At 37.4% G+C, this 26,893-nt stretch overlaps 6 protein-coding genes across 11 annotated transcripts; 3 read left to right on the top strand and 3 right to left on the bottom strand.

The window, feature by feature from the left end:
• The first annotated feature begins 1,370 nt into the window (after window positions 1-1,370).
• On the top strand, window positions 1,371-5,300 carry LOC129319941 (anthranilate phosphoribosyltransferase, chloroplastic-like). The gene is given in 10 exon segments (XM_054965054.1): window positions 1,371-1,891; window positions 1,976-2,161; window positions 2,284-2,432; window positions 2,550-2,633; window positions 3,269-3,424; window positions 3,426-3,458; window positions 4,114-4,201; window positions 4,540-4,658; window positions 4,859-4,993; window positions 5,070-5,300. Coding segments are annotated over 8 exon segments (792 nt in total). The 5' UTR covers window positions 1,371-1,891; window positions 1,976-2,161; window positions 2,284-2,291; the 3' UTR covers window positions 5,106-5,300.
• Window positions 4,725-6,770, bottom strand: LOC129319940 (uncharacterized). 2 transcript variants are annotated; one of them, XR_008595564.1, is made up of 4 exons: window positions 5,785-6,770; window positions 5,630-5,677; window positions 5,333-5,536; window positions 4,725-5,188 (listed from the first exon to the last, which is right to left on the bottom strand). XR_008595564.1 is itself a non-coding variant. In XM_054965053.1 (3 exons), exons 1-3 carry the CDS (start codon window positions 6,602-6,604, stop codon window positions 5,490-5,492), a joined length of 915 nt encoding a protein of 304 aa, XP_054821028.1. In that variant the 5' UTR covers window positions 6,605-6,770; the 3' UTR covers window positions 4,725-5,489. The 2 variants fall into 2 exon arrangements, 1 of the variants encoding a protein (XP_054821028.1); XM_054965053.1 differs by having other exon boundaries at window positions 4,725-5,536.
• Window positions 6,771-8,003: 1,233 nt separating this feature from the next.
• LOC129320990 (M phase phosphoprotein 10) lies at window positions 8,004-12,995 on the bottom strand. Its single transcript, XM_054966708.1, has 13 exons — window positions 12,280-12,995; window positions 11,988-12,052; window positions 11,227-11,353; window positions 11,038-11,148; window positions 10,784-10,921; window positions 10,169-10,237; window positions 10,028-10,069; window positions 9,843-9,911; window positions 9,618-9,689; window positions 9,475-9,528; window positions 9,240-9,381; window positions 9,006-9,068; window positions 8,004-8,350 (listed from the first exon to the last, which is right to left on the bottom strand). Exons 1-13 carry the CDS (start codon window positions 12,928-12,930, stop codon window positions 8,340-8,342), a joined length of 1,614 nt encoding a protein of 537 aa, XP_054822683.1. The 5' UTR covers window positions 12,931-12,995; the 3' UTR covers window positions 8,004-8,339.
• A 4,122-nt stretch (window positions 12,996-17,117) lies between these two features.
• LOC129320042 (uncharacterized) lies at window positions 17,118-19,635 on the top strand. Of its 3 annotated transcripts, none has more exons than XM_054965181.1 (3): window positions 17,118-17,509; window positions 17,625-18,817; window positions 19,457-19,635. In XM_054965181.1, exons 1-3 carry the CDS (start codon window positions 17,311-17,313, stop codon window positions 19,493-19,495), a joined length of 1,431 nt encoding a protein of 476 aa, XP_054821156.1. In that variant the 5' UTR covers window positions 17,118-17,310; the 3' UTR covers window positions 19,496-19,635. The 3 variants fall into 3 exon arrangements, with proteins under 3 accessions (XP_054821156.1, XP_054821157.1, XP_054821155.1); XM_054965182.1 differs by having other exon boundaries at window positions 19,447-19,599; XM_054965180.1 differs by having other exon boundaries at window positions 17,120-17,509; window positions 19,358-19,635.
• Window positions 19,636-19,774: 139 nt separating this feature from the next.
• Window positions 19,775-23,026, top strand: LOC129320045 (uncharacterized). The gene is made up of 5 exons (XM_054965186.1): window positions 19,775-19,915; window positions 20,062-20,319; window positions 21,158-21,383; window positions 21,596-21,738; window positions 22,594-23,026. The coding sequence occupies exons 2-5, from the start codon at window positions 20,062-20,064 to the stop codon at window positions 22,723-22,725; spliced, it is 759 nt and encodes a 252-aa protein (XP_054821161.1). The 5' UTR covers window positions 19,775-19,915; the 3' UTR covers window positions 22,726-23,026.
• Window positions 23,027-23,321: 295 nt separating this feature from the next.
• LOC129320044 (uncharacterized) lies at window positions 23,322-26,444 on the bottom strand. 3 transcript variants are annotated; one of them, XM_054965184.1, is made up of 9 exons: window positions 26,224-26,444; window positions 25,327-25,734; window positions 25,044-25,077; window positions 24,691-24,918; window positions 24,423-24,512; window positions 24,248-24,313; window positions 24,031-24,122; window positions 23,892-23,939; window positions 23,322-23,733 (listed from the first exon to the last, which is right to left on the bottom strand). In XM_054965184.1, the coding sequence occupies exons 2-9, from the start codon at window positions 25,695-25,697 to the stop codon at window positions 23,616-23,618; spliced, it is 1,047 nt and encodes a 348-aa protein (XP_054821159.1). In that variant the 5' UTR covers window positions 25,698-25,734; window positions 26,224-26,444; the 3' UTR covers window positions 23,322-23,615. The 3 variants fall into 3 exon arrangements, with proteins under 3 accessions (XP_054821159.1, XP_054821160.1, XP_054821158.1); XM_054965185.1 differs by having other exon boundaries at window positions 25,327-25,681; window positions 26,224-26,442; XM_054965183.1 differs by lacking the exon at window positions 26,224-26,444 and having other exon boundaries at window positions 25,327-26,121.
• Between the last annotated feature and the right edge of the window lie 449 nt (window positions 26,445-26,893).

The raw sequence follows: 26,893 nt of genomic DNA, 5'->3' as shown, positions 1-26,893 counted from the left end.
TAGAGATCCCAACTAGAGTAATCATTCAACTTAAGTCTTAAATGTCAAATGTCATAAATTTACAAGTTTAGCTTGCACTTTATTATGATAAATTTATACATTATTTTTTAAATGTTAAACAAATTTATTTTTTCTATTAATTTAAAATACAAGTTATAAATTTATTACTGTGAAGTTGTAAAATTAAAAACTAAATTTATAAATTTTTAAAATTTAATACTTGAAATATAAATTGAATTAATTGATCATCTTTTAAAACCCTTATATTATTCTCCCTAATTTGTAAAGTAGAACAAAAAGAAACTTGTAATAATATTCCTGGACTATGAATAATGAAACTCTATTGTTGTTGATTTTTTTTTTTTTAATAAAACTTGCTTAGTATCATAGTTATCATGATTTTCTTGAATCCGAGAGCAGTGGTAAAGACTAAAGAACATGACAAAACATTTTCCCAGTCATTGTAGGGATGGTGCAGGGGTAAGGTAAGTGGGATTTACTGTGATAAAGCTTGCCACGTGTAATTAATAGATGCGGAAATTTATCGTTATGCTATGATTCTCCGTAGACTTCATTTTTTTTTTTTGGATTTTTCACCAGATATAAATTTTCGGATTCACACATTCAAACGAAGCAGAAAATATTTTATTGGGAGATTTGATTGGTCTCAATTGAATTATAATCTCAAAAAAATTATTAAGTAAAGGAACTGTGACATCAAATTGGTCATTTCAATTTATGGTAAATCTTACACAAAAACTTGGATTCATGCATTCACCTATTCATCGTATTATTTCAATTAAATGAAGACAAACAGATTCTTTTATATATATATATATACACACACATTATTTAACCAATAAAACTAAGGTATCGAAACATTCGTCGGCAAAAAAAAAAAAAAAGAGTTCATGTGTTCGAATCGATCTCATTGTAACCATATGCTGAATTCTTTACAATGATTAGTATCCTTTAAGGTTACGAAAGATACTGTATCCACTTTTTTTTTTTTTGGACGTACTTTATCCACATCTACATCATGAATAACGAGAACATTTCATGGATTTTTTGAAGAAAACAAAAATACTGAACACGAAGACCCATATTTTAATTAACATTTCTTCTTCTTCATTAATATGGGTTTCAGATCTGATCAATTTGTCCATTGCCCTTTAATCAGGGAAGTACTTAACTACTTACTGGCAGGTGATCAGGGTCCCCTTCTCATTGAATGAGTGCTTTTAAAAAAAAAAAAAAAAAGGCCGCGCGTGCACCGTATAACAATTAAGTCAATCAAGTCATGTGATGAGTGCTTATTTACAAGAAGGACCTGTTGAGTGCTGCTCCTATGACTGTGGAAAATACTCTCCTAAGGCTTTCATTCCTCTCCCAGCGGACAGAGAAGAAGAAGAAGAAGTTCATTTCTCAATCCAGTTGCAAGCGTAAATTCAGAATCTTTTGGTACTAATAAGTCATAACCCGTATCTTTTCAATGTCGCATCCTCCGATCCTTGCGGTTTTCAAGTTGACTGGGTTTTGAATTGTGTAATTTGATATTTTGATTTTCTATTGGACAAGTTTGTTCGACCCAAAATAGGCATCAAAGAACTGGAACTGCAAATATGAATACTGTAATGTAATTCACAGTTTTATGCTCACTAATAGTCATCTAAACAAAATCATAGTATTCTCTCCTCCATTACCAAGCTAGCTTATGGCAACGGCAAGAGCTCTATTTCCTTTTTCCACAGTTTTTCTTTCATCCTCTACTCATCTACTTTTCTCTTCCACCCTAAACCCCCCAAGTTTTTCATTCGCTCCAATCATCAAGCAAAGGAGCTTTGCCATTGCAGCTCAGAATGCACGCACCCCGATCAATTCGGTCCACGAGGTTCGGCATTGTTCTCTTATTTTATGTCTTCCTTGTAGATATTTTTCCGCTTCATTCTTTACATGTAATGGATATTTTCTTCAGCTGATCAAGTCGTTGATTAGTCGTGTTGATTTAACGGAAGCCGAACCCGAAGCCGAAGCATCTCTTGAATTCTTATTGAATGAAGCGGATGAAGCGCTGATCAGCGCTTTTCTTGTGCTTTTGAGAGCCAAAGGGGAAACTTTTGAAGAAGTTAGCTGCTTTATGCTCCTCGCGTGATAAGAAATGGTTGTTTTTCCCCCTTCTACCTTGGTTTCTTTTTCTCATTGCCTCATTTAAAGACTAATTGTGAACCTGAGGCTGCTAATGAATAATTATGGGATTTTTATGTGGATGGATTGTGGGACTAGCGAGAGCGATGATGAAACGTGCCAGGAGGGTTGAAGGTTTAGTTGATGCCGTAGACATTGTTGGAAGTGGAGGTGATGGAGCAAACACTGGCAACATATCAACTGAAGCTTCAATACTTGCTGCAGCCTGTGGTGCCAAAGTTGCAAAGGTGAAGATGCATTACATTGAATATATTGACTGGCTAAAATACAATAATGATAACAAATGCTGACATCGTGCATCGTTTTGAGTATCCAAGTTTGATTGAACAATCTTCATATTGCAGCAAGGAAACGGCTCAATTTCTTCTGCGTGTGGAAGTGCTGATGTATTAGAAGCATTGGGCGTGACTATCGACTTAGATCCTCTGGTTTGTGCCTATATGAAATCTAATTGCTTCGTCGGTTTCCTTGAGTCTCAAGGGTAGGAAATGGTTCACGCTTGCCCTATTTTTGATGTGGAAGATAATTACTAAGGATAAAATTTGACTGTATTGTCTAAGAGACTTGTCAATACTGTGTTCATTCTCATTATCAAATGAAAGGTCATTGTCTACAACTTGATAATGTTATTTCGGGCCATCAATCGAATATAACAGTGGCAGATATGTTGCTTTCCTAACTTTCATGAAACAGCAAATCTAAGCTCTAATATGGATATTTCACTTCTCCATGGTTTCTGGAAGAATCTTCCAGATTTCCTTCTTTGGTGAAACTCAAACTTTTAGTTATTTATTTATTTATTGGAATACAGAGTGGTGGCACTAGCCAGGAGCAAAACAAAAGATCAGAAATATGGTCTATGTGCCCATGATACATATCAAATCGGAGTAAAATTTTACAATCATCAGGAGTAATTCCATTTCAGAATAGGGATGGCTCAAGAGTGAGGGAGAGAGTATTTTAAGCTTGTATGTTTACTTAATGTATTAAAGAGCAATTGTTGTCATCGATAAATGCATGTACTAATCTAGTTTTTTACTTCCCTATTGTGATGGGAAATCAGGGGGTAACGAGGTGTGTGAACAAAGGTGGAATTGGCTTTATGATGTCTCCGAAATACCACCCAGCTATGAAGATTGTTAGTCCTGTTAGAAAAAAGCTAAAAGTAAAAACTGCATTCAATGTATTGGGTCCCATGTTAAATCCAGCCCGGGTACCTTTTTGCAGTTGTTGGAGTATTTTCGGAAGGCTTGGTAAGTTCCTTTGTATTAATTGTTTGGCCCTGAAACCTACACATCAAATTGAAAATTGACTTTCTCTATCATTTTATGTCATTTCAGATGAAGGGATCTAAATGTAAAATTATGGAGCTAAGGATAGTATTCATAGACATAATAGATGTGGACATAAAATGATCTGCGCCTTTGAGATCTTGGTCTCTGGTTTCTTTCACAATCTGTGGACACTTCTCCTGTTAGATAGAAGTAGATTCCATGCATATGAGCGATCGGTTACTCTATAATCAACTGATTAAGTTACTTGTTTAGGTTGATCGTGTGACAACAGTCAAGGCTAGCTGAAAATTGTAAATCACCTACAATAACTTGTGTTTTAAATGAAGGGCTTGTGGAACCTAATTGAAAATAACAAATAGTTCTGACCTTTTGGGAAAGTAGAAGTAGAAACCTGCTGAGATGAGATCTCGAACTAAATTAACAACACCAGTGCTTAAGTGCTTATGGGTCTTTTTAGCATAGCTATCATGCTCAGTCAGTGCTTGCTTGCTTACACTTAAATAAACTATAAAGCAGTTTTCGATATGCTCTAGAAAGCACTGGGATGTGATTTGTGGTGTTTTTCTCTAAATACGTCATTGTTAAGAATCTCTTTGTTTTTCTTTTTAAATAGGTCTTCAAAATGGAAGCACTACAAACATTTGGCATGAAAAGAACTCTAGTTGTGCACTCTGAAAGTTTAGATGATATGAGTTCTCTTGGTAAGATCTCTTGCTTTTGATGCAGTTCTAGACGTTGCTTATTTGTTGGAAGATATAGATAGGCATCTACTTTGGATTTGACTGGGATTTCTAACATCTTGTTCTGCATTACTTACGGGACCTGGGCTGGTACTTGATGTCACTTCAGAAAGAATTGATGAGTTCTCATTTGATCCATGTATGCATATGATATGATAAATACTTACTGTTTTAAAATCTCCTTCTGTTATGAAGTAAATTAATGCAGCTCATCGGCAATTAAACCAGCCTTCAACTAATTTTTAATTAGGTATGCATATTTAAATTCACTCTTCACCTCAGATTGTTTCTTCGAACAGTGGAATTCGGCATTCTTCGGCGCAATCTAGAGAGCCTGAAAGGTTGTGGCCCAGATTACAATGCCGAGATTCTGAAGCGCGTTCTTGCTGGAGAGAGGGGGCCCTTAGCCGTTGCTTTGGTAAGTATCTTAACTTCTCTGAGATTATGACACCGCTATAAGTGATGGGGAGAGACTGGCCTTGAATAGCAATAAATAAACGAAGATGCTTTGATTTCAACTGTAGCTAGGATGTTATAATCTGCAAGCCTAGCTATTCAAAATGTTTACGTACTTGCCTCTTAATATCCATTGTTTTTTTCTGTACAAAAAATGGCAAGATTCTGAATGCTGCAGCAGCTCTCATGGTCGGCGGCTGCGTGAGGAACCTAGCAGAAGGAGTGTCTGTGGCTCGTGAAACACAGCAATCAGGAAAGGCCCTCAAAACTCTCAACTTGTGGAAAGATATATCAATTGTAAGTAAATTCTGGACCTGAATTCACTTCTTTCCAATGGTCACAATTTGCTGATTTCATTTCTCGATCATTGCAGAAATATAAAGAGGATTCCGCCTTGGAATATGCTTAAATCTTCTAACAAGGGCCTGTTTGTCCTTTTGCTGTATGCATACGAGTGCCATTTGTGTCATGGCTTGTTCAAGTAATAATCCACTGAAAAAGTTTTCGAATGGTTAGAAGGATTGGAACTTTGTAGTCTGTTCACAGGAATCATTTCTCAAATTTGATCCTGTGGACAAATATCATGCATGGCATTTTATGTCCATCACTGGGAATAGGAAGTACAGAAACACTCACCAAAACTCGATCTGAGCCAAATACCATGAAAAATATAGGAACGACTGACACGAGAATATACTCATAAAGCGTATGTGCATGTGCCAAACACAAATTATGACATTTACAATATGGGACCCATGAGTCAGGTTTTGTTGGTAGCCTCATATGGCATTATTCAAATCTTTTTGCTTGTCATCCACATCAGTATGTACGTCAATAATCCTGCACAAGTTTAAAATGACAATTATACTCCAATTTCCAAATTATATACATTAAACAACACATTAGTGCCCGATAGGTTGCCAATGTAAATACCTACGACCATTTTGGGCGTTATAGGCCTTGTCACTGTTGATGCGCTTCCTGGACATTAAGGGGGAAAAGATCTTACCGTCACAGCTAACTATAAACAGAATTTGGAAACGAAGCCAAATTTACTTCACATTTAAAACGGGACTTTACTTACTGACCTGAATCGCAGTTGGAGGTTGAATTGGAGTTCCCACACATACAGACTTGCCTGATCCCATCTGAACCATAGCCGCACGTGCCACCTGTTGCCTCACACGCTCCACAAAACTCATCGTCGTTCCCTTGCACCGAATACTTCACTCGGATCCCATACGACCACCCTCCCGGCCCATCTAGTCTCAGCGGTGCAAGATTGTAAGCACTGCTGTACCCTTCACACTGAAGCCTGGTTAGGTTAATAGCCTTAATCGCCTCGAAGGGTATGGCACAACATGCTGGTGGGCCTGACCCAAAATACGTCGACCCGAACCGTTTGTGGCCCACCCTGTCCCATGCCGGGCACCCGTAGTACTCCTCACAGCCCATACCTGAAACGTTTCGACACGGTACGTGCTTCTCTGGGAAACCTTGGAACAGAGGTGACTCGGCTGAGCAACCTATTAGCATGAAGACGTTGTCGGCGGTCGGATTCATATACGCCTCCCGCCAAGGCTCCACCGAGAAGCCGTTGCCGGTACCTCCGAGCACAATTGTGTCGCAAGTCGACATGTGAGGCTCGTGAAGAGTGAGAGACTGGTATGCGTAGTCTATTTCCAGAACTCTGTAAGACCCAGAGCTTACGTGAAACATTAGAATGTCGTTCATGCAGAAGAGAAGGTCCCGAAAGCCCGGGTGGCCGCAGCCGTATTGGAGCCCGAACGGGTAATCTATGGTTATGTTCCCACAGTATGATCGGCATGAGTTAGCGAGGACAAACCTTGGTGGGATCAGATATGTTGTAAAAATTAAGAAACACAAGGTTGGGAACACTGTTTTCATAGTTGAGTGTGTGAGAGAGAGAGAGAGAGATTAAGAAGGAAATGAGATCGCAATGATGCTTACGATAGTTGCTTGAAGGCAAAAGCACTAGACATGCATCTGATGTTATTGATTTGAAGATAGCTTTATTCACATGTGATGTTGAGTTGTTTGTGGGTTTTCCTTTACTTTTTGTTCTGCTGGGGAAGGATTTTTAGTTTTCCGAGTTCTTTTTTTTTTTTTGGGTAGCTTTGGAAATTCTGTTGGCCAAAGGGTAGGCTTTTGTGGGAATGGTGAGAAAAGTAAGTTGATTTGGGAATCCGATAATGATTGAAGTAACGCCCCCCCCCCCCCCCCAAAAAAAAAAAAAAAAAAACACGCGCCCATGTTAGCTGAAACTACAATAGAAGCTTTTTACATCTGAATTCAGCGATAATCCATCACACCCGGCTCACTATTATACGAGGTCCATATTCATGAACAAACCTTACGACTTGCTAACATATGCGAGCTGTGAACTTCAATTATAATGGGGAATTACCAATAAAACAAGAAAAATTAAGATACTGATTGGTATGCTTGCTTTTTTCGCTTTTTCCTTTAACTAATCATACGTCCTGTTCCTGGTGGTTTTCGCCGTGTTAAGTCAGATCATCAGATGCTAATTTTTCCCTTATCCTCTCAATTTTGACATCCAATTAGAATTGCCCATGTTTTGCTATAGCAAGGATGCATTAGTGATCTTGAAGCTTGGGATTGAAGGCGCCTCAGATAAAAGTGAGCAGTATCGATTGATGAGAGATGCAATGGAGAGGCGGCTCATTTGAGTTGCTAACCAATCAGTGCTTGTCACTGCTGCATTTTATGTCACACAGAATCTGCTAGCAGAGGAGCGAGGTGTCAATGATGCTTTTGATGTTGTCGGAACTGGATCAGCCACCGTCCAGGTACACCATGTTTATAAATTAATCCTTGCATACATTGGAGTTTTCTATCTTCCATTAATAGTATGTTGCTCAATGAGAAGCTGAAGATTGCTCAGCGCTCATGCCCCACCTCGCCAATAAAAAAAGATAGCTCTGTAGAAAGAATACACGAGAGAAGAAAACTTCTGAAGAGCCATAATGCCTCCTCATCTGTATTTTAAAATTACACATTCAACATAATTAACCTTTTCGTTGTGTTGGTATTTGGCAACAGTTGTGTAGTATTCTTACAATGTGCTTAGCTAAAGAAAATGAAAACTCCCTAAGATTACACATTCACTGACTCTGCAGATGTTTGACGAAAAACCATTTCATAGGTATTGGTGCTTTATGGATAATTTATCATAAGTGAATCTTGGAAGTATCTTCGAAGAGTGGCCACCAGTTAAAGTTAGATTTCCATTAATTGTATGGCAGGGTGGATCTTTCGTAACTTACAGGAAGTGGGAACACATCAAATTGCATTCATATGCCCTTCAATAGGGGGATAAAAGTATTGTACACGTGCATCATTCAATTTCACTATAGATCAAATTAATTAATCAATTAGTGGAGAAATACAAGAAAGGTTTGAGCCTGAGTCATCCATAGCCGAGTCCTAAATTAGCCACATCTTTCTGCAGCAATAAGCAGGCCTGAATGCAATTGGGGGTCCTCCTACCAACCATTTGTAACCTCTGCCACGGAGTGTCTCCTTCAACTCCTGTTGATTAGGACGGCTTTGAACAAGCTTCTTATGGTATTAGATCCTATGCTAGATCTCACTGTTCTTAGCCTGCAACTGTAAGGCACGTTCAATGTTAAAAGCTGCCAAGTTATTTATACTAAATTTCAGAAATAACTACCAATAAGTTTCGCAAACGCCGCTGCATTTTTTTTTTTTGGGATAACAGCAATCATCCACTGCGTTTAATTGGATAAAATTACGAGGATATTCCTCGTAGAATTATGTCCAAAAGCAAATGAATAAGCACTTCTAGGGATTACCACATTTCAAATCTGAACATCATACTCTCTGTGAACCACAATGTAGAGCATGTTCTAGCTTTGCTTGGTCCAAAATATAAGATATTAGGCAATCTTTATAATCATTTTTTCAACTACACTCCTACTTCATTTATTACTCTTTTTGAAAACAAAAAATTGATGCATTAGAATTTTAATTATAATTACCCAACACTTATACAGGGCATTTAATAAGGGTAAAATAAAAAAGATGCAAATATTTAAAAAAAAAATAAAATTTCAACTAACATTTTTTTTGAACCGTGACTTTGTTAACAATGCCCTATATTTTGATCCAGTCTCTTTTTCTTGTCGTAAGATAAAAGTGATCCCTTAAATATTTACTTGCATCAAATATATGAAAAAATAAGCAAAATTGGAGTGTTTTTATTAAATCTTGAGAGATTAACATCATATAATCAAGAAATTACCATCAGTTTGGCTATGAGCTACATTATCTCGAACCTTCATTGCCATCTTTTTCACCGCCTCAGCTGTAATTACGATTGCCAAAAGTTGTTAGCAGTGTGGAAGAAATGGAAAAATTGTTAGGTTTTCTCACATGATAGCGTAACCCATGAGCATGTATGATTGCGGAAATGTTGAAAAAACAGCAAATGCAGGTTATGGACAGGTCAGATTCCTGGTAGCCTCGCTGATCTTACCTTTAAATTTTCTTTTCTTATTTGCTCTCCTTCTTTTTCTCTCTGCCTTTGTAAGCTCTACTTCTTCCTTGACATCACCCTTGCCAGCAAAGACCTCCTCAGGAGCCAGCATAGCTGCATCTGAGACAGCCACTGGTGCAATCTACGCATGGAAAGCATCAAAGTTTTAATTAACCAGTAGTTTAAATAAGGTTCAGCTAAGAAAGTTTAAGAAGAAAAGGAAATAGCTCTTTACTTCTTCCATTGCCAGAGCAGGGACATTAGCTTGGACAGACATGTCCTCCATAACCTGTTGAGTTCAATACAAAGCAACCATTACAAGACTACAATTAAAGTTTCAAGTGCATAACATTGCATGAATTAAATTGAATGTCACACCGGTTTTGGAGCAAAGTTGAAATGAGAGAGAACATCCAGCTTCAAACAGAGTCTCTTGAACAGCATGCTTGCCTGATCACAAGTTACTAGCACACAGTTCAGCATATTTTTGAGAAGGGAGGTTATACAGCCCGTTTTAAAACCAGCGACTTATCATCCTATAAATAAGTGAAACATATAACAGACGAGAAATATAAAATTGAAGCAAACAATTAAAGCATGCACCTCTCTTTTCTGTTCATCTTTGAACGATAATGGAGCAGAAGTAGGGTCTATCTTTTGAACATATTCTTCCTATACAGAATTTAGCAATAAAAAGGGCATTTTTAGGTAAACCATAAGCAAAGACAACAGGGGTTATAGTGGGGGATTTATGCGTTGCAATGCATGACAGTAAAAAAAATACAAACCTCATAAATTTCTGCAAGACCCTTCTTGCTTTTATTCTCATCCTGAATTCATCACAGAGATTATGATTAATTATGCTACCAATACAGCTAGAAAGCAATGATACCTCAATATTCTATTTATTTTATGGAAACAGAGCTTACCAACTCTTTTACTTCCTTAGATGCTTTTGATGGCAATTTGGGAGCCCTTTGAACGTCATCAAAACGTCCCTATAATTAACATGAGTTAGAAAAAACGTAAATTTATGCTTGACTAGAGCATATTTAAAGCATACTCTCTCTGGTCCTATTTATAAAAAAACTTTTAACTAAATCGCACAGATTAAGGAAAGTAGTTAAAATTAGTTAAGAATCTTGATTTTTAAAAAACATTATATTGAAATCCCAAATTACCCTCAATGAAAATTAGAAGCCTTACCTTTAAATCTTCAAGTCAAACATGCCACTCAAATGAAACAATTGAATATGTGAGCATTTTCAGAAATAACCCATTAATGCTTAATCAAGTTTTATAAGGTGTCTTATATTAAAGACCAAAAAAGACTTCTAGAAGGTGTCTTATGTTAAGGATTGGTGAGAGTGTACACGTCTTATATGTATAACTCAATAGTCAGTCGTTCAGTGCAGAACCACAGATCAGCTTAGCACATAGATTTAGATAAATGGCCGTTCGTTAAAAGCCTCCCATCATTGAATGAAATACAGGAGGCATCACAGTAAAGTCCAAATTCATACCATCTCAGCTTTTCAATTTACCTCAAGGATCCTTTTCTGGATCATCTCCTCGATTGAAGCTGTAACTTCCTCAGTAATTACAGGAGCTGGTCTTGCATTTTGCTCAAAATCAAGATCAACTTCCAAAGCACTGTTCATGGGTCTCTTGGTTGCAGTCACCTGTTACTAAAAGCCAAAGTCAGTAATCTAATATCTAAAGATTAAGCATGAAGGCTCACAAAAGCAACCCACAAAAGTTCCGAGAGAAGAGTGTGGGGGAGTAACTACTACATTACCTCTCCCTGCATGGTCCACGTTTTTGGCTCCAAGTTAGATTTCTCCATCTGCTCTATCTTTGCTTGGATCTTTTGCAGTTGTTTTTCATGGGTAGAAATGGTCTCTTGATTCTATATGAATAAGAAGACAATATGAGAACTTACATGTCATGCATGTATAAACCCTACAGAATAAAAACAATATAATACTTGTCCATCAAATTCCATGTCATCTGCATCAGAATCTTCAGACCCCCGATTTAACAATCTCTTTTTCTTTCTTTCTTTTTCTTGCCAGAATCCCCTTACTTTTTTAGGAGGAAAGAGGTCGTCATGCCTGACAAGAATAGACCAAATAATGAATCCAGAGTAAAGATTACACCAATAAAAAAGGTCAACGACTTGCATGATTGAAAACCTAGGAAAGTGGAATCAGCCAGTTGCATATCATTTTGCATCTCACTACATAAAGACCAGCAAAGCAAAAACACCACACCATATCAACACAGTAAAACACTAGACATCTAAACGCAAGCACTAAAGGCGAATCCTTGGGGCAGGCAATAGTAGTTGCGTTTCTTCATGTTCTTTCAATCGTTGATCAATGAATTTTCAAATGTTGTACTCAAATGAAAAGAAAAAAATGGGAGGAAATTATTACATCAACCTTTTGTGCGCGTGTTATGATAATAATGAAAGAAATAAAGAAGTGAGTTGGGCGATATTCTATATTGAATATACAACAGATCTACAGCAATAATAATCACGATTTTTCTTATAATGTAACTCGTTTAAGTTAGTTAGGGATGTTAGTTTAGTCACTAGCCGTTGCCTCATTAGTCTATGAAAGGGCAAGCATAGGGTCACTTTTAAGGTGTGTATGATTAAGCTTTCGCATCATGAGAATGAGCCGAAAACGAGTGAGGAAAGAAAAATGGTTTCCCTTAGTGGAAGAGCAAAATAATACGTACATTGCGTATTTAAAGTCCTCTGGATCTTCGAATTCATCATCAATGCCAAGGCCAAATCCACCAGCCTATAACAAAATAATAAGAATGAGCCGAGAGCATAAATAATGAGAACCGAATCGACGCGTTGTGCATCTTGCAGACGTAGGTGAATGATAAAGAAGAAAAACAAAAAAAACAACATACAGAAGGGCGAACCAATTAAAACCAGCAGGGCTAACACTGAATGTGTATAATATAATATCGAGCAAAGCACAGTGACTAAAAAGAAAGAAAGAACCAGAAGCAGTTTCACCTCATCACTTTCATCATCACCTTCCCTTAGCTGTTCGGCATCATCTTTCTCCAAGTTATTATCCTCCTTCTCCAAGAACTTCTCCAAGTCCTTTATTTTAAAAAAATCATCTTGAATACCTCCATAGTCACCTTCCTCTTCCTCTTCCTCGCTCTCAAGGCCTTCCTCCTCCTCCTCCTCCTCCTCTGCCTCTGCTTTTCCTCTTTTCTCGCCATCTTTTCCTTCCTCTTCAACGCCTTCTTCATCGTCATCACCATCAAAATCGTCTAATTCCCCATCAAACCCGTCACTTTCTTCGTGCCACACCTCTTTCGTTTTCCCCTCCATCTTCTTTTGACCTTCTAGAGGCTCCTTCATCTTGGAAATTTCTTCCGGATTTTCCTCCAGCTGCTTCAATCGCCGGCGAAGAGTGGGTAACAGAGGCTGTGATTGGAGGTCAATTTGCTGCCATATCTGCTCGGCATCGAATCCGTCGACCAGGAGCTCGTCCAATGGCGATTTTTTAGAGAAGGGCTTGAGAGAGGAAAAAAGATACTGTGAGGCGAGACGAGCAGTTTGAGTGAGCAATGGATCTCGCGTGAGCCACGGCACTGGACCCGTCGCCCGCAGATGATGAAGAGCTTCAACACCAGCCTCCGTGGAGCTAGCCATTGAAGGGGTGCTTTGGGTGTGATATTCCCCTGCTGAACGGGCTTTAGGGTTTTAGGAGGAGAAAAGTACTGAGCAGCGAGGGACCTTTTAAGCGAAATTTTATTCCTAAATTATATCTAAAAATTTATAAATAATTTTAAACTTAATTATAAATTATTTATATTCTTCTAATACTAAAATTTTTAAATCCATCATCCTATTACTTGTTCGATTATTTTTTTTAACTTGTAGAGCTCATATTTAAATTTTTTATTACTTTAATGAGTCTCATTATTTTTTATTACTTTTTTATAATGTAAACAAACCCTCTCTCTCTTCCCTCTATTCCTACACTCCCTTTCTCTTCTCTCTCCTCCTCCCTTCACAGACAACTTGGGTGACATGGGGGAGTTGGAGTAGATGACGGTGAAGGAGTTGAAGCAAAGGCTATATTTTTTAAGAGTAAGGAATCTAATAAGACATTGTTCTCAAAGTTTTTCATGTTTTTGCAATACTTGATGAGTTTGAGCAAAAGCAAGGAGAGTTCGATGATAACGGGAGAGGCACCGTTGGGGTCGTGCATTGCAAATATAGAGGTGATGATAGTGGAGAGCCATGCAAATATGAAAATAAGGTTAAGGAATAGGCCAAAGCAACTACTAGGGATGGTGTCCGCACTATATAGCACACGTCTCACATCATGCATCTCAATGTGACTATCACTATTGATATCATGCTCTACTACATCATTGATGTAGTGAATAAGATAGTGCTTAGGTTTATCAAAGGATGTGGAGGATGTACGGAGAGAAAGAGACAATAAGAAAATGATGAAAAAGAGGAGACACAATTGTAAGGAGAGAAAGATGGGAGAGGGAGAGCAAAGATGGAGCATTTGGTTAGCAAGGTTAAGCATCCACGGTAGAACCTGCACCATGATAATGCCATTCCCTCGATTTGCAATTTATTCAGGATGAAGCCACTTATGCAAGTTAGCATGTACAACACAAAAAAGCAGCTCAGATCTCACAGCAAATTCATGGTGGCTCTCAAATACATCACCCTTCTCATCTTCTTTATCTTCTCTTTCTTTTACCACTCTCTCTCCATCAAGTTCATCAACCAAGCGAACGTTATCATGAACCACTCTTTGTCTCTTGCTTGACACTGGCTATCATCTCTCTTGCTTGATTAAATTAAGGTAGATGAATTGGAGGGAGAGTGCTTCATTTCTCTCTCTAGTGGGAACGAACTCATGACTTGCAACAAAGTAAAGCCAATGTGCTCCTACTAACAAGCCAAAAGTTCAACAAGGAGAGAGAGTGAGATGAAAGGGAGACAAAGACGGAGAGGGAGATGAATGGAGGAGAGAGGTATATATTTCTATATTATAAAAAATATAAAAATAATTGGACCCACCACATAATAGTTTATAACAAAAAATATTAAAATAGTTAAATGTAGGACCCATATAAGAGGAACAATGTGCAGTTTGAAGTTAAGGGCACAGCTAGCAAAATTTCGTAGGTTAAGGGACAAAATTGACCCCAAATTGAGTTTAGGGGCATTTGTGATTTTTTTGTATAGTTCAGAGATAAAATTGACTTTTAATCTTTTTTTTTATTTTAACATTTGTTTTTTTTTAGTTTCGTATGTTTTTAAATTTTAAATCTGATTTTTTACTTTTTTTCTCAATACTTTTCCTTTATTAACAATATCAAATAGTAAATCCTCATAAGTTGATTTATATTCTAAATTTTTTATTGAAGCATTTTCACATGAAAATTTTAAAAAGGATATAATATTATCCTACCGGTTGACTGTTAGACTATTTAGTTATAGCCAATTGGATTTTTTAAAAAATAAAAAAAAAGATTTTGAATTTGGACTACAATAATAATTTTTGTGGAACACGTGTTGGAAATTGAGCTTTTAGATAATAGCTCGAAGGCAATACTCGCACATGCCATTGTTGCTTTATCCTCTTCCTCTTTACACCAATTTCCAAAAAATATGATGTGTTTATCAACTTTAGAGGAGGCACTCGCACCAGCTTATGTTATAGACTTTGCAAAGGAGATGAGATTTCACCTGTACTGATCCAAGCTATCAAGGACTCCACGATAGCCTTATAACCTATGACCATAGTTGTTAAAAACCTAAAGGATCAGTATTCTTCTTTGGCTTCATCTTCCTCAACTTTAAAAAACAAATGGGCTTTTTACTCTAACAAGCTTCACATTCATCCAATTCTTCTTTTTCTATTTTTCACCATCCTGTGCATGCTTCAAACAAAAACCCAGTTCATGCAGGTAAAGAAAAAAAAATAAAAACAGGTGAAAAAAGAGCCCAAGCCCTTGTAGATCTCTGAATGGAATAATAACCATTAGCAGAGAATTAACAGAGAGTAACAAAAGAAAGAGTCTCAAGCTTCTTATAATTCACGAGAACAAGTAGCAGAAGACGAAGAGCCAAATTAGGAATCACTAGCACTACCAATTGAATACCAACCCCCACGATTTAGTTCTCTACTCACCATGCAAACTTGTCCGTTCGTTGCCTGAAGCCACCGTCAAGTGTACTGAGCCCAACCGGTCTTTTTGTCCGTCAATCTCGTTGAAGCTCGTCTATCGCATCATTGAGTTGTGTAGTTCAGTGTCACTAATCTCACATACTAGTTTGAGGACTCGAGTTTGCTCCCTCTCACGGTTGAATTACACTGCCAAGGTCTTGCTCTTTTGCTGTGTTCCATGCTTTTCATCTCCCCTGTGATACTTGATGGAAGAAGAGAGATGATGAAGAGATTCACTTGCCGCGTGGATGTGTCGTGCATAAATATTTTTTTTCTTAATTTAAAAAAAAATGTCATGTGGCTAGCATATTGTAATTGAATGGTCAACTAATGGTAAACCCTACACGGTAATATTACATCATTCTTAACAAAATTTAAGATATTAAATGCTCTCTATAAAAAAAATGTTAAGACATTTTTGCCTTTTTAAACTTATTTTAATAAAATCAGTTCTTTTATTTGTACACAACTATAATATGAATTTTTTTTATTAACAATCATCAAATTATGTAGTTCAATGTCATTGATCTCGCAAAGACTAGCTCGAGGACTTGAGTTTGCTCCCTCTTGATGTCAATTTCACCGCCAACGTCTTGCTCTTTTGTCATGTTCCATGGTTTTCATCCCCCTTGTGATATCTAGTGGAAGAAGAGAAATGATGGAAGAGGTTCACTTGCTGCCTGGACATGTCAAGTGTAAATCTATTTTTTTTTTTTTTTTTTTAAATGTCATGGTTGACACATTGCAATTGAATGGACTAGCTAATGATTAACCCTACATGATGATATCACATCTTTTCAAAAAGTTTTAGAATTAAAGTGCTTTAACAAAAAATTTAATTTACTAATGTTCTTTATAAAAAATATTTCAAAACATTTTTTACCTTTTAATTATTGTTTTAATAAAGTCAATTCTTTTATTTATGCACAACTATAATACAATTTTTTTTTATTAACAATCTTCCTCCCCCTATAATACAAGTGTAAGTGTCTCTTTCAATAAGAATTTATACATAATTTTATGCTTGGCGAAAAACTAGCCCCTTCTTTATACAATTACCATTAGTGATTTAAGATTAAATTTATTAAACTGACAATACATAAGTTTAGGTCCATTAGAAAAACAAAACCGTTATACAACAAGCAACACATACGAAAAAGCTCAAGAGTAGTTATATTTTGAGGAATTAACTCTTCCAACCAAACTCTTGTCTTTATTTCAATAAATACAAACATAACTGTTATGCCACAGGCTGTTCCCCACATTCAATAATCAATAATAGTAAAATTTGGCCAAAACCTGGTATTAGTAAAATTCAATATTCACAATCACAACAATAACAAGTTTCCTCTACCAGCACAATAATAACAAGATTTTTTTTTCCCCCGAGAAGCACAATACTAACAAGTTAACAACCATGTATGAGTCGAAACAGGGAACTCCGTCATTTAGGTGAAATAAGTAGCCTTAACATTGCAGTATCTTAATATTTTTTTTAGCATTTAAACCTTTGTTTGAATATATTTTTAGCATTTACACTGAATTAAAGTATTAAACATTTGAGAGGGTGTGTGGCGGCGGCATGGTTATCAACAGTCACAAAGGCATACCATGCGCGCCTGTTGGGCTTTTGGCCGTCATTCTGCTGTTTAACCCTTTGCGGGAACTTGCGCCTATCTTGGTAAAAGAGACAAATAGGGCTAGTGCGATGTCAAGTTCTCGTTCTTTGTAATCCAAATACGTGAGCGGCTGTGGCCAGGTAATCACAACCATTAAAAAAAGTCCCATCTTTCTGTGACCCTGAGCTTGCCAACTCTGTTCGCCCATGTATGGTACATTTGATTGACGCTCTTTGGATTCGGAATTTTAAATTTTTTTTCCCAGCGCAAAAAACCAAGGTAGCTCCCGCCTCTCTGCTTTCCTTTGGAATGAAATTTTTGAAGGCTTTCAGTATTTGTGACTCAGAAATTGGAATTCGTCGCAATAGAAATCCCGATCACCTGAGTTCTGTGTCTGCAGCGCCAACAGGTAAGGTGCTCCGTGTCCGTTTCCTGGATACTTTGATTGAACCGAATCAGGGCTATATCCTTGATTTGGTTCCTCCTTCCTTTTGATTCATTATTCTAAAAGCTTCGATTTTTAGGATTTATTGAGCTTCAAATGATACATCATGGGGACGGCTCTTGCCAGGCCGCCTGCGAAGCCGTCTCTCTCGATCGTTTCGATTCGCTTCCTGCCCTGCAGGTTTTGCCATTCGATAATGGGGATGTTTCTTCTCCATCTTCACGCTATTCATCATGTGGAGAGTCCGATTTCGACAACTATTGTAGCGCGAACTCGGTCTTGGGTACCCCAAGTGTGTGTAGCACGGTTACTGTTTTCAACGATTTTACGGAATCTGATAAAAGTGATCTGGAGAATTTTAGTTTAAGAGATATAGTTGCTATTACGAGCAAGGATCAGATGCTTTCATCGATCGGTGCTTCGAGCAGTACGCCATTTTTGCTAGCTGGGATTCGCAGTGGGAATATCCAGATTCACCAGAACTTAAAATGCAGCTCCATTGGGTTAGAATTGCATGGAGGTGACAACGACGAAGCTCCTGCTACTTCCATGCTAGTTGCATCGAGTTTTAAGGGGACCAACCAATTAGACAATGATTTGGACCAGAATTCTATTCATAACGGTTCTGAAATGAGTATAGGACGAAACAAAATAGGAATACACACAAAGTCCCTTGAAACTCTGTCCGGTAACGAGAGTGATGCTGTAGGAACTACTGAGAATTATTTGTTGGGTGACGCGGATGGGGAGTGCTCTGGAATTGTGTTAACAGTTGGGGGAGAGTACGAGTACATTGGCCGTGAATCTAATCTGCAAATCGATAGAGCCACGGATCCAAATATACTCAGAGCACAGGTCAAAGATGTTGACAATTCGGTTAGTTGTCCTAAAACTTATTTTACCGCCGAGGATTATAGGGTAGGTTTAAATCTTCTAACAAAAGAAGCTCCTAAGTATGAGACTTCAGAATTTGATGATGATGGAGCCGTGGAAGAAGTTACGAAGACTGAAAAATCTGATAGCACTAGTGGCAATGCTCAACAAGCCAAAGCCCCAGAGCTGGATAATTCTCAAGTCAAGTTTGATCTTGTTTTTAATAGTAAATTTGATCTAAAGTCCATCAATCTAGCCACACAACCTGGGAACATAAATGCAGCATCATTTCTGGACCTCGAAGCAATAGTGCCTTCTTCAAATTGTGAAATGAGGAAAACATTCGACAATTCTTCCGCCTCGACAAATCTCTCTAAGAGAAGTCCCGTGACATCAAAGGTCAGTAAATACTTTGCTTAATATGTAAAGTAATGCACCTCTTGATATGTCATTTATGACCCCATAATGAACAAATCATACGCATAGTTTTTGATAGACTGTTTTAAAAGACAATTCAATCATTTTTTTTTCTTTTGTGGAGGATTAAATTTTAGATATTTTTACATTTCCATGATTGGAACAATAATCTAAACAAAATGTTAAGATGCCTTGTAATATACCTATGTAGCTTGAAGCAACTACTTTTGATTGTACATATACTAGACTTTTGATATAACTGCTTACCGGATCAGTGATAGGTTATGATTTATGGGTGAACTGTTTTGACATTCTTCTGTTGAAATTATTGGTTTGAGTGGTCTTCAATCGGCCTTGATTGTTTGATAGTTTGTTTAAAGTTGTTGCTTTTCTTCTTGATGCATTTTTGGTTTGTAAATCCGTGTAATTCTTGAACAGTATCACAATATTGTTTGATATGTGTGTGCATGTTGCTCATTTTGGAAACTAAGAGGTGCTTATGATTCTATTATATATTTGCAGAAGAAGAATTTTGAGCTAAATGAACTGTATGATGATGTTAATGAAATGGAAGAAATTTTACTAGAGTCTATTGATTCTGCTGGTTTTAGGCTTGTTCAGGGCAATAGATTGCTGGAGCCACAATTTTTAAGCCTTTAAGAGATGGTGGGTTGACAGCCTCTACTTCTGGTACAGATGGTGGTTGCCTGCTTGTTCAACCTCCATTGAGATTAGATAGGGTTGAAGTTGTAGGTGCAAGGCAGAAGAAGGGAGATGTTTCTTTCAGCAAAAGATTGGTGGGGATAAAGGAATACACTGTGTATAAAATAAAAGTGTGGAGTGGCAAAGACCATTGGGTGATTGAAAGACGGTATCGTGATTTCCTCACTCTCTACCATTGCATGAAAACCTTATTCACAGAGCAAAAATGGGATTTACCTCCCCCTTGGTGTGCTGTAGAAAAAGAAACTAGGAAGATATTTGGAAGTGCATCTCCCGAAGCTATTGTGCAGAGAAGCGTTCTCCTTCAGGAGTGTTTGCAATCCATTCTTCATATCAGTCTCTTTTCTAGTCCTCCAGGTGCATTAGTTTGGTTTTTGTCCCCTGAAAGTGCATTGATGCCTAGCTCTTCTTTTACAAGTGTGACAGTAAAAAGAAACTATTCCAGTTTAGGGAAGGCCATATCACTTATAGTTGAAATTCCTCCATCTAAATCCATTGAACAGATGTTGGCAGCACAACATAACTGTTGTGCTGGATGCCATAGGCATTTTGATGACGGAACAACTTCAATCTGGGATTTTCTACAGACATTTGGATGGGGCAAGCCTCGACTCTGTGAATACACTGCTAAATTATTCTGTTCTTCTTGCCATACAAATGAGACTGCAGTGTTGCCTGCAAGGGTTTTGCATCATTGGGATTTTACTCATTATTCAGTTTCTCAACTGGCAAAGTCTTACCTTGATTCTATAAATGACCAGGTAACCTTAAAAATAGCATTTGCATATCTTATTTATTGTTTAATCCTTTTTATGGCTTTGATTCATGTTGAAACATGAAGGTTTTGTGTATAAGTAACTAGAAATTGTTTCTGCTTCTCTCTCCTTTCTCCTTTTGGATGCAACAAAATTTAAAGTGTGACAATGATATGCACTTATGGCTATGCTTTTATTGCTATCTGGAAAGTATGACATTTATCTGTTATTGGACAAATATTGAGAAGTGATGCCGTATAATTTTTTTCTTAATGTCATGTCGGTGCTTGTTTAGGTTTTATTGGTTAACACTAACTACTCGTTCTAGTTATTGTCCAGTTCAGGCTTGGACAGAGAATATTTGCAACCCCAAAAGAAACTGAAACATCAAATTTAATTTTATTTTCTCTGAGAAACAAACTTATTAATTTTTAAGGACGTAGAATATTTGCATTGCCTATAATGAAAGTGAATTCTCTTGGCTTGAAATGTCAGCTCCTGTTGACTTGCTTCTAGGCCATTAAAACAACATCTGTTCACTGGTCAAGCAGTTGGTTCTATTAACTTTGAGTCTTTGACCATTTTGCAAGCTTCACTATTATAGTTAGCCAGCTACTTCATTTTCAGTCAAATTGGTCAGTCCAGTTTTTCAATTGCAAGCCATAAGAATTTGTTAACCTTATATTAGATATTGAGGTTTACTTGCCTGGTTTTCGATTGATGAATGCATAGGTGCACATGCTTCTTACTCATTTTAACTTTGTATATTTGGAAGTTATTCTTACTGTTCTCAGTTTTGTTTTTGAACAAGTCTGACATTATGTTTATTGATTTCCTTGTGCAGCCGTTGCTTTGCGTCACTGCAGTTAATCCCATCCTTTTGTCAAAGGCCCCTGCCTTACATCATGTTATGCGTGTCAGGAAAAAGATAGGGACCATGCTTCCATTTGTTCGCTGCCCATTCAGGAGGTCTATCAGCAATGTGCTTGGAGTGCGGAGATATCTTCTAGAAAATAATGACTTTTTTGCTCTGAAAGATTTGATTGATCTTTCCAAAGGAGCCTTTGCTGGTTAGCTTCTATTTTTAGTTTACTGCTTAAATGTGCTGTACATGCGAGTTATTTTTCTTTTCCTGTGCCCACTTCCATGTGTTTTGTGCAATAGAAAATGTGCCTGTTCTATCGTTTTTGAAGTTTCTTGCTAATAAGTGGTTAGCTTTAAAAGTTAACATGTAGCATTCGCAGGATTAATTATCCCTGATGTATGGTAACTTTTATTGCAGCACTTCCTGGCATATTGCAAACAGTGTCGAGGAAAATCCTAAGGCACATCACTGACCAATGTTTCATATGCTGTGATGCGGGAGTACCATGCAGTGCCCGTCAAGATTGCTGTAACCCATGTTCTCTTATTTTTCCTTTTCAGGTGTGCATTTGTTAGTAACCTTTATTATATTTTTTTGTCATCAAAAGAGTTGTTAGCTTTGATTTATTATGCAGAGCAACTTGCCTTTTGTCCTTGAAAAGAATTATACCAGTTGTGTCAGAAAGGAAATGGTAGATAACTATTGTTCTTATGGTTTGTATTTTTTTTTAAATACTTGCAAATTATCAATTTCTGACTTTCATTTTAGTTTATGAATTGCATGGTGTACTTTAGAAGATCGAAACTGAATTTTGAAAGGCTCCTGTAAATTGCTTTGAAATAAGGCTGAACTAACTTTCTGGTTGTTGTGGTGGTGAGAACTACAGAATTCCAGTTTGCAAGGATGTTTCTGCAACCTTTACATCAACAACACCTTTTAATCTGTGTGTGTGTGTTGCGAAAGGAGCTGGACCCCCACCAACTTTACCCTTTAGTTGCTTGTGTGCAAGGCAACTTCCAGATGTGCACCCACTACCTTCAGTGGAGCGAATAACAGGGATTTGGATTACCTTGTATGGTCACTCATGCTGGATGGGGAGACCCAGAAAAAAATTTTAAGGGAAAAAAGTGTCTTGGATTCGAATTCGACAATAGGGGATCCAGGCGTGTCATGTTCCTAAGGAGTTAATTATGTTCATTGGAAATGTTTTTTCGTCTATTAATTGGAATATATCCACAAAATGCTACCAGAATTAGATTGGAAAACTGTATTTGCTAACCCATCAATGTTCTGCAGCTCATAGTAATATAATTCTCGTTTGTCATAGGAAGCTGCGGATCCTTATTTCACGAAACTATCCTAAATATTGTCTTTGTATTTGTGGAGTTATTCTAATCTAAGCAAAATTTGCACAGGAAGACGAGATTGAAAGGTGCACAACTTGTCAGTCATTTTTCCACAAACCTTGCTCCAGAAAGATTGTCAACTGTTCTTGTGGGGCTCACCTCAGGATAAGCAACGGTGTAAGGCAAGTGAGGGATTGGTGAAACAAAGAGCAAGCTCGGCTCTGGCTTGCGCCTGACGTCCAGATTCCTCTCTGGATTATTCACCGAGGAAAAGCCCGAGAAGACAAGACGCCATAAAATTTTAAATATGATCATGATGGGTTTTATCAAGCACTTATTTGTTTTCTCCTCTACGTTTATGATGTTTCTATCTTTTGCATATTCAAGAGCATCCATTGGTCAAGTTTTTCTTTCTCGTTCTTTGTAACATAAATACTGATGTAGTCATCTCAATGTATTAATGCCTCGTCAATTTTCGTTGACAAGTTCTTTTCTGTTGTTATTTGTCTGTATTCTTTCACTCTTTTTTTTTTAACCAACGTATTCTTTCACTTCTTGAATAGAACTGTCGAGTTTCTTGGCCAGGACATGCATTTCAACTTACAATTAAGAAATTTAAAGGACCTAACCAATCACTTCCTGATAAACACCTGACTATTCCTGAATAATTTCAATTTCAAAAATCAAATAAATTTTTCATGGAACCATTTGACAATTTTAGAATCGTTCAATCAGAGCTTTTTTTTTTTTTTTCCCTTAGAAACCCTAAATGCATAATGGTGGAATATTGAAGCACCTTGAAGCCAAATTGGGCCATTGAGGGAATCAGAATCAGAAATCGCTCAGATTTCTGTGAATGCCTGATTAATTACAACTTACCCCTAGCAGAGAAGTGACTCTGTAATGCCAGCTCGCTAGATCAGCGCGGCTAATCTTTCAAAAACGAAAAAAAGAAAAGCACTATATATATTTGCCTTATATTCGCTCAATGCATGAAACCAACAATGCTGAACACTATGACCTATCCCTTACTTTATCTACCGTATTGATATTGTTCAGGAAATCAAAACTATTCTATTTCTGAACTCAGTTCATCTCCTACATTGATACGAGTCAGCGAACCGTGTTGACAACACATAGTGTTTCAGCTTTATTATCAAAGCGAAGATTCCGTAGCAGGGAATATGGAGTAATGCCACCGAGCAGTACCTACAGGCCACAGAAAAAGGGTCGGCAAATCAGTTCAATTACATTACTTTCACGAGTAATGTTTCCCAGAAGCAGTGGCAAAGACTACAATGAAGTTGATAGTTCTAGTTTTGAATGAGAATGGACAGTTATAATGGTAATTGCCAAAATTTACTCACCAAAGCGGAGCATAGGAAGATGACAAATCAAGAAATGGATATGGCCACCTGTTTTAAGATGAAAAGATACTGATGTTACAGAATGATATATGCAAGAGCCTTTCACAATGTAGAAGCCAAATACAAATATGGTTTTTACCAGAGTTTAACGCAAGCATGAAGAATCCACTGGAAAATCACATAAGTGACTGTCCACATGCAAAAGTATCCAACTCGAAACCAAGGGAATCGCTGAAGAGGGGGAAACAAAAAACAAGTTTCCATTAGAAAACTTAACGGTGCAGATCTTTCAGCAAGGGTTTCTCGTCAGATTTTCATTTGACGAGTAAATAGAATCAACACATGAAGACGCATACCAGGCAATTTAAAGCTGTGTCACCTAGCAGGAAAACAGCATTGATACTGTGCATATTGATGATCAGCTGCCACAGGAAAATTCAAAAAGACAGAAGTTTGAAATCTTCTCTTCTTCGCCAAGACAAGAAGTGAAAGAATAGAGAAAGCTTAATGCCATAACTGAATGATACTTACAAAATTCAAGTTGTAATCTTTAATGGTTAGAAACGGAACAATTATGAACCAAAATACACAATCTGTAAGCATTACAGCACCGGCATTCATCTGTTCACAAGTGAAGAAAAAATAATAAATTACCTTATGGGAAAGCTAAGAGAAAGAAACATACAGCACAATGGGTAAGAGGACAATGTACTTAAAGCTATGAACTCATTAAATTCTGCTGTCTGAAGAAATTAGAGTGAGGAAAACTCAGGTAAACCGGCGAGGCATGAAAATGTACCTGGAAAATTATTTGAAAGATATAACCCCAAGTGCCAGCTGGTTGGCGGGCAAGATGTTCAACTGAAGTGGTTAACGTTTTCTCGTTGCTAGACCCCTTGGAAGTTTGTGAAAGTCCAGGAACATCATAAATGCCCTGTTCTGCATCCCCATCAACATTATCAACTTTGTCACCACTCGTTTTCTTGTGATGTCTGTAACATCCACACATGGACAGCAAAGACCCCAGCTACAATAGCAAGAAACATACAATAATAGTGTTTATAAGAGATTTTGGTAGTAAAATACAAATTAGATTCTAAAATAAAGCTACAGAACCAGTATGTAAATGTATATAATTCGGGTGGCACTTACCCCAAAATAAATGGTGATTGAAGTGAAAGTCCACCTGTTTCAAAAAACCCACAAAAGGAAAATCAAATATTAGAAGCCAAGAGACGGCTAAGAACCGAATTTATCTTTTTGTCATAGACTTTTGATTTAATGTTGCATATCAACAACGTAGGATGATGCTAAACTAAACGTCTAATAAATGCGATGTCGCTATCAAAAGCAGCCAATTTTGAGATAACGATTTCTTTTCTGGTCATGAATTTTGAGATGACGATTGAAATCAAAAGGGGATGAGAGGGCTTACTGGGTGTAAAAATAGAAAATGCTTCCTCCGTCTGTAACAGCAGTGATTATGAGCAGAACCAAAAGCACAATAAACGCGAAAACTCTAAAGACCAACAACCAGACAGGGTGAACTCCCTTCAGACATGGCCTCCACGTTTCATCCTCGTACAAAACTCTTGATGTTTCTTCTTGCTGGTCTTCTCTGTTACCTCTTCTTGAGTTTCGTAAGGTTTCATATTTCCATGTAAGAAATATTGAACACATGGCTGTGATTAAAACCCATATGGCACAAACCAGAACCTTCCAGTTTACCCAGTAACTTCGCGTCGTTGTATCCGCAGTCATAATTGGTTGCCAAGAACTTTTGGGAGAGCCTGTTAAAAAACTCATGGCGTTCGTTACTTCTGATTTCTTGGTCTTGTTTCCACTTCCCAAATTAATGCAGAGAGGGAAAAAGAATGAAGCAAAAATTGTCAGGAAAAGGATTGAAGAATGAACAAATTGAAATGATCTATATGTATGTGTGTGTGTGTGTATATATGGCATGAGAGGCCTTAATGCCTCTCAACAATAGAACTGAATCCCCAGAAAACGCGAGAAGCCATTTAAGCGATTAAGCAAGAAGAAGAAGATGCTGGTGAGGTGAGTGGGAAAGTGGTCATGGGTTTCTCATGCATTTTTCAAAATGGGAAACCACTGAAAATTTGTTCGGGCCAGCGAAAAAAAAAAAAAGATAAAGTTAAAAAGTATGACCCAATTTGACCACATTAAAATCCCCTAGATTACGTAGAGATTCCAAACTTTGGGAAGATTTAAGCACAGAAAGATACACCGACGGGATTACTAGTTGATTAATGGGGTCTATAAAGGAAAAGTAGGAGCTAATCTCTGTAAGCAAAGAAAAGTTAAAACTTACAAGTGAAAGCAACAAGGATGTGGAGGAGTGAGACGAAGAGATGCTTTGCTTCGTTGCTTTGTATAGAAAAATATTAAAGACCAAACAGAGAGAGATAGAGATAGAGAGGGAAAGGAAGGGAAGAGGAGAAAGAAAAAGAAAAGGATGGTGTCCTTTGAGCATAAGCTTCAGTTGGCTGCTTTTCTCATCCCAAACAATATCTGTTTAAATAAGCATCAGGGACAGAGTGCACTGTACTCCTAAGCTTCCCTATTCCCATGCAAATAGAAAATTCCAAGACACAAGCATGTTTTCGTGGACATTTCTTGGAGTAGCTAACAATCTTGCCATTGCAATTTTTTTTTTTATGTATTGTTTTTAAATCTCTGAGAAAGATGAGAGGGACCAGAGCTCATTTGTATTTGGATTTTGTATTGGACTGTTCCGAAATGAGATGCTTCCTGTAATCCAAGAACGTTGATGCCATGTACGTGTCCTGTGTTGGTGATAAAAGGAATAAAGTTGCTGACTGAGAATGAAATGACGGTGCCCAAAAAAATAAGAACAAAAGTTTATGCTTTAAGGATATGATATGCTGCATTCAAGTGCAGGAGACCACCTCTTGGGACCAATGATTTGTAACATGATGATGAGCTGATTGCTTTGATTTTGATTCCATTAAGTCTAACAC

This window comes from Prosopis cineraria, unplaced genomic scaffold, assembly GCF_029017545.1.
Source record: "Prosopis cineraria cultivar Desert tree isolate PC_DT_omini unplaced genomic scaffold, ASM2901754v1 PC9, whole genome shotgun sequence".
NCBI lineage: Eukaryota > Viridiplantae > Streptophyta > Magnoliopsida > Fabales > Fabaceae > Prosopis > Prosopis cineraria.
This window is presented reverse-complemented; position numbering and strand designations above follow the sequence as displayed.

Coding starts and splice junctions, on each gene's coding strand:
- LOC129319940 (XM_054965053.1), bottom strand. CDS start 6,604: ATGAAAACAGTGTTCCCAACCTTGTGTTTCTTAATTTTTACAACATAT. Junction 5,678..5,784: donor AACCTCCAACTGCGATTCAG/GTCAGTAAGTAA, acceptor CTTAATGTCCAG/GAAGCGCATCAACAGTGACA. Junction 5,537..5,629: donor AACGCCCAAAATGGTCGTAG/GTATTTACATTG, acceptor AAACTTGTGCAG/GATTATTGACGTACATACTG.
- LOC129320990 (XM_054966708.1), bottom strand. CDS start 12,930: ATGGCTAGCTCCACGGAGGCTGGTGTTGAAGCTCTTCATCATCTGCGG. Junction 11,354..11,987: donor GAGGACTTTAAATACGCAAT/GTACGTATTATT, acceptor TATTCTTGTCAG/GCATGACGACCTCTTTCCTC. Junction 9,529..9,617: donor TCAACTTTGCTCCAAAACCG/GTGTGACATTCA, acceptor TGAACTCAACAG/GTTATGGAGGACATGTCTGT.
- LOC129320042 (XM_054965180.1), top strand. CDS start 17,311: ATGGTACATTTGATTGACGCTCTTTGGATTCGGAATTTTAAATTTTTT. Junction 17,510..17,624: donor TGTGTCTGCAGCGCCAACAG/GTAAGGTGCTCC, acceptor TTCGATTTTTAG/GATTTATTGAGCTTCAAATG. Junction 18,818..19,357: donor GAAGTCCCGTGACATCAAAG/GTCAGTAAATAC, acceptor ATATATTTGCAG/AAGAAGAATTTTGAGCTAAA.
- LOC129320045 (XM_054965186.1), top strand. CDS start 20,062: ATGTTGGCAGCACAACATAACTGTTGTGCTGGATGCCATAGGCATTTT. Junction 20,320..21,157: donor TTGATTCTATAAATGACCAG/GTAACCTTAAAA, acceptor TTCCTTGTGCAG/CCGTTGCTTTGCGTCACTGC. Junction 21,739..22,593: donor CTCTTATTTTTCCTTTTCAG/GTGTGCATTTGT, acceptor AAATTTGCACAG/GAAGACGAGATTGAAAGGTG.
- LOC129320044 (XM_054965183.1), bottom strand. CDS start 25,853: ATGCCATATATACACACACACACACATACATATAGATCATTTCAATTT. Junction 24,123..24,247: donor ACACAGCTTTAAATTGCCTG/GTATGCGTCTTC, acceptor CCCCCTCTTCAG/CGATTCCCTTGGTTTCGAGT. Junction 23,940..24,030: donor CATGCTTGCGTTAAACTCTG/GTAAAAACCATA, acceptor ATCTTAAAACAG/GTGGCCATATCCATTTCTTG.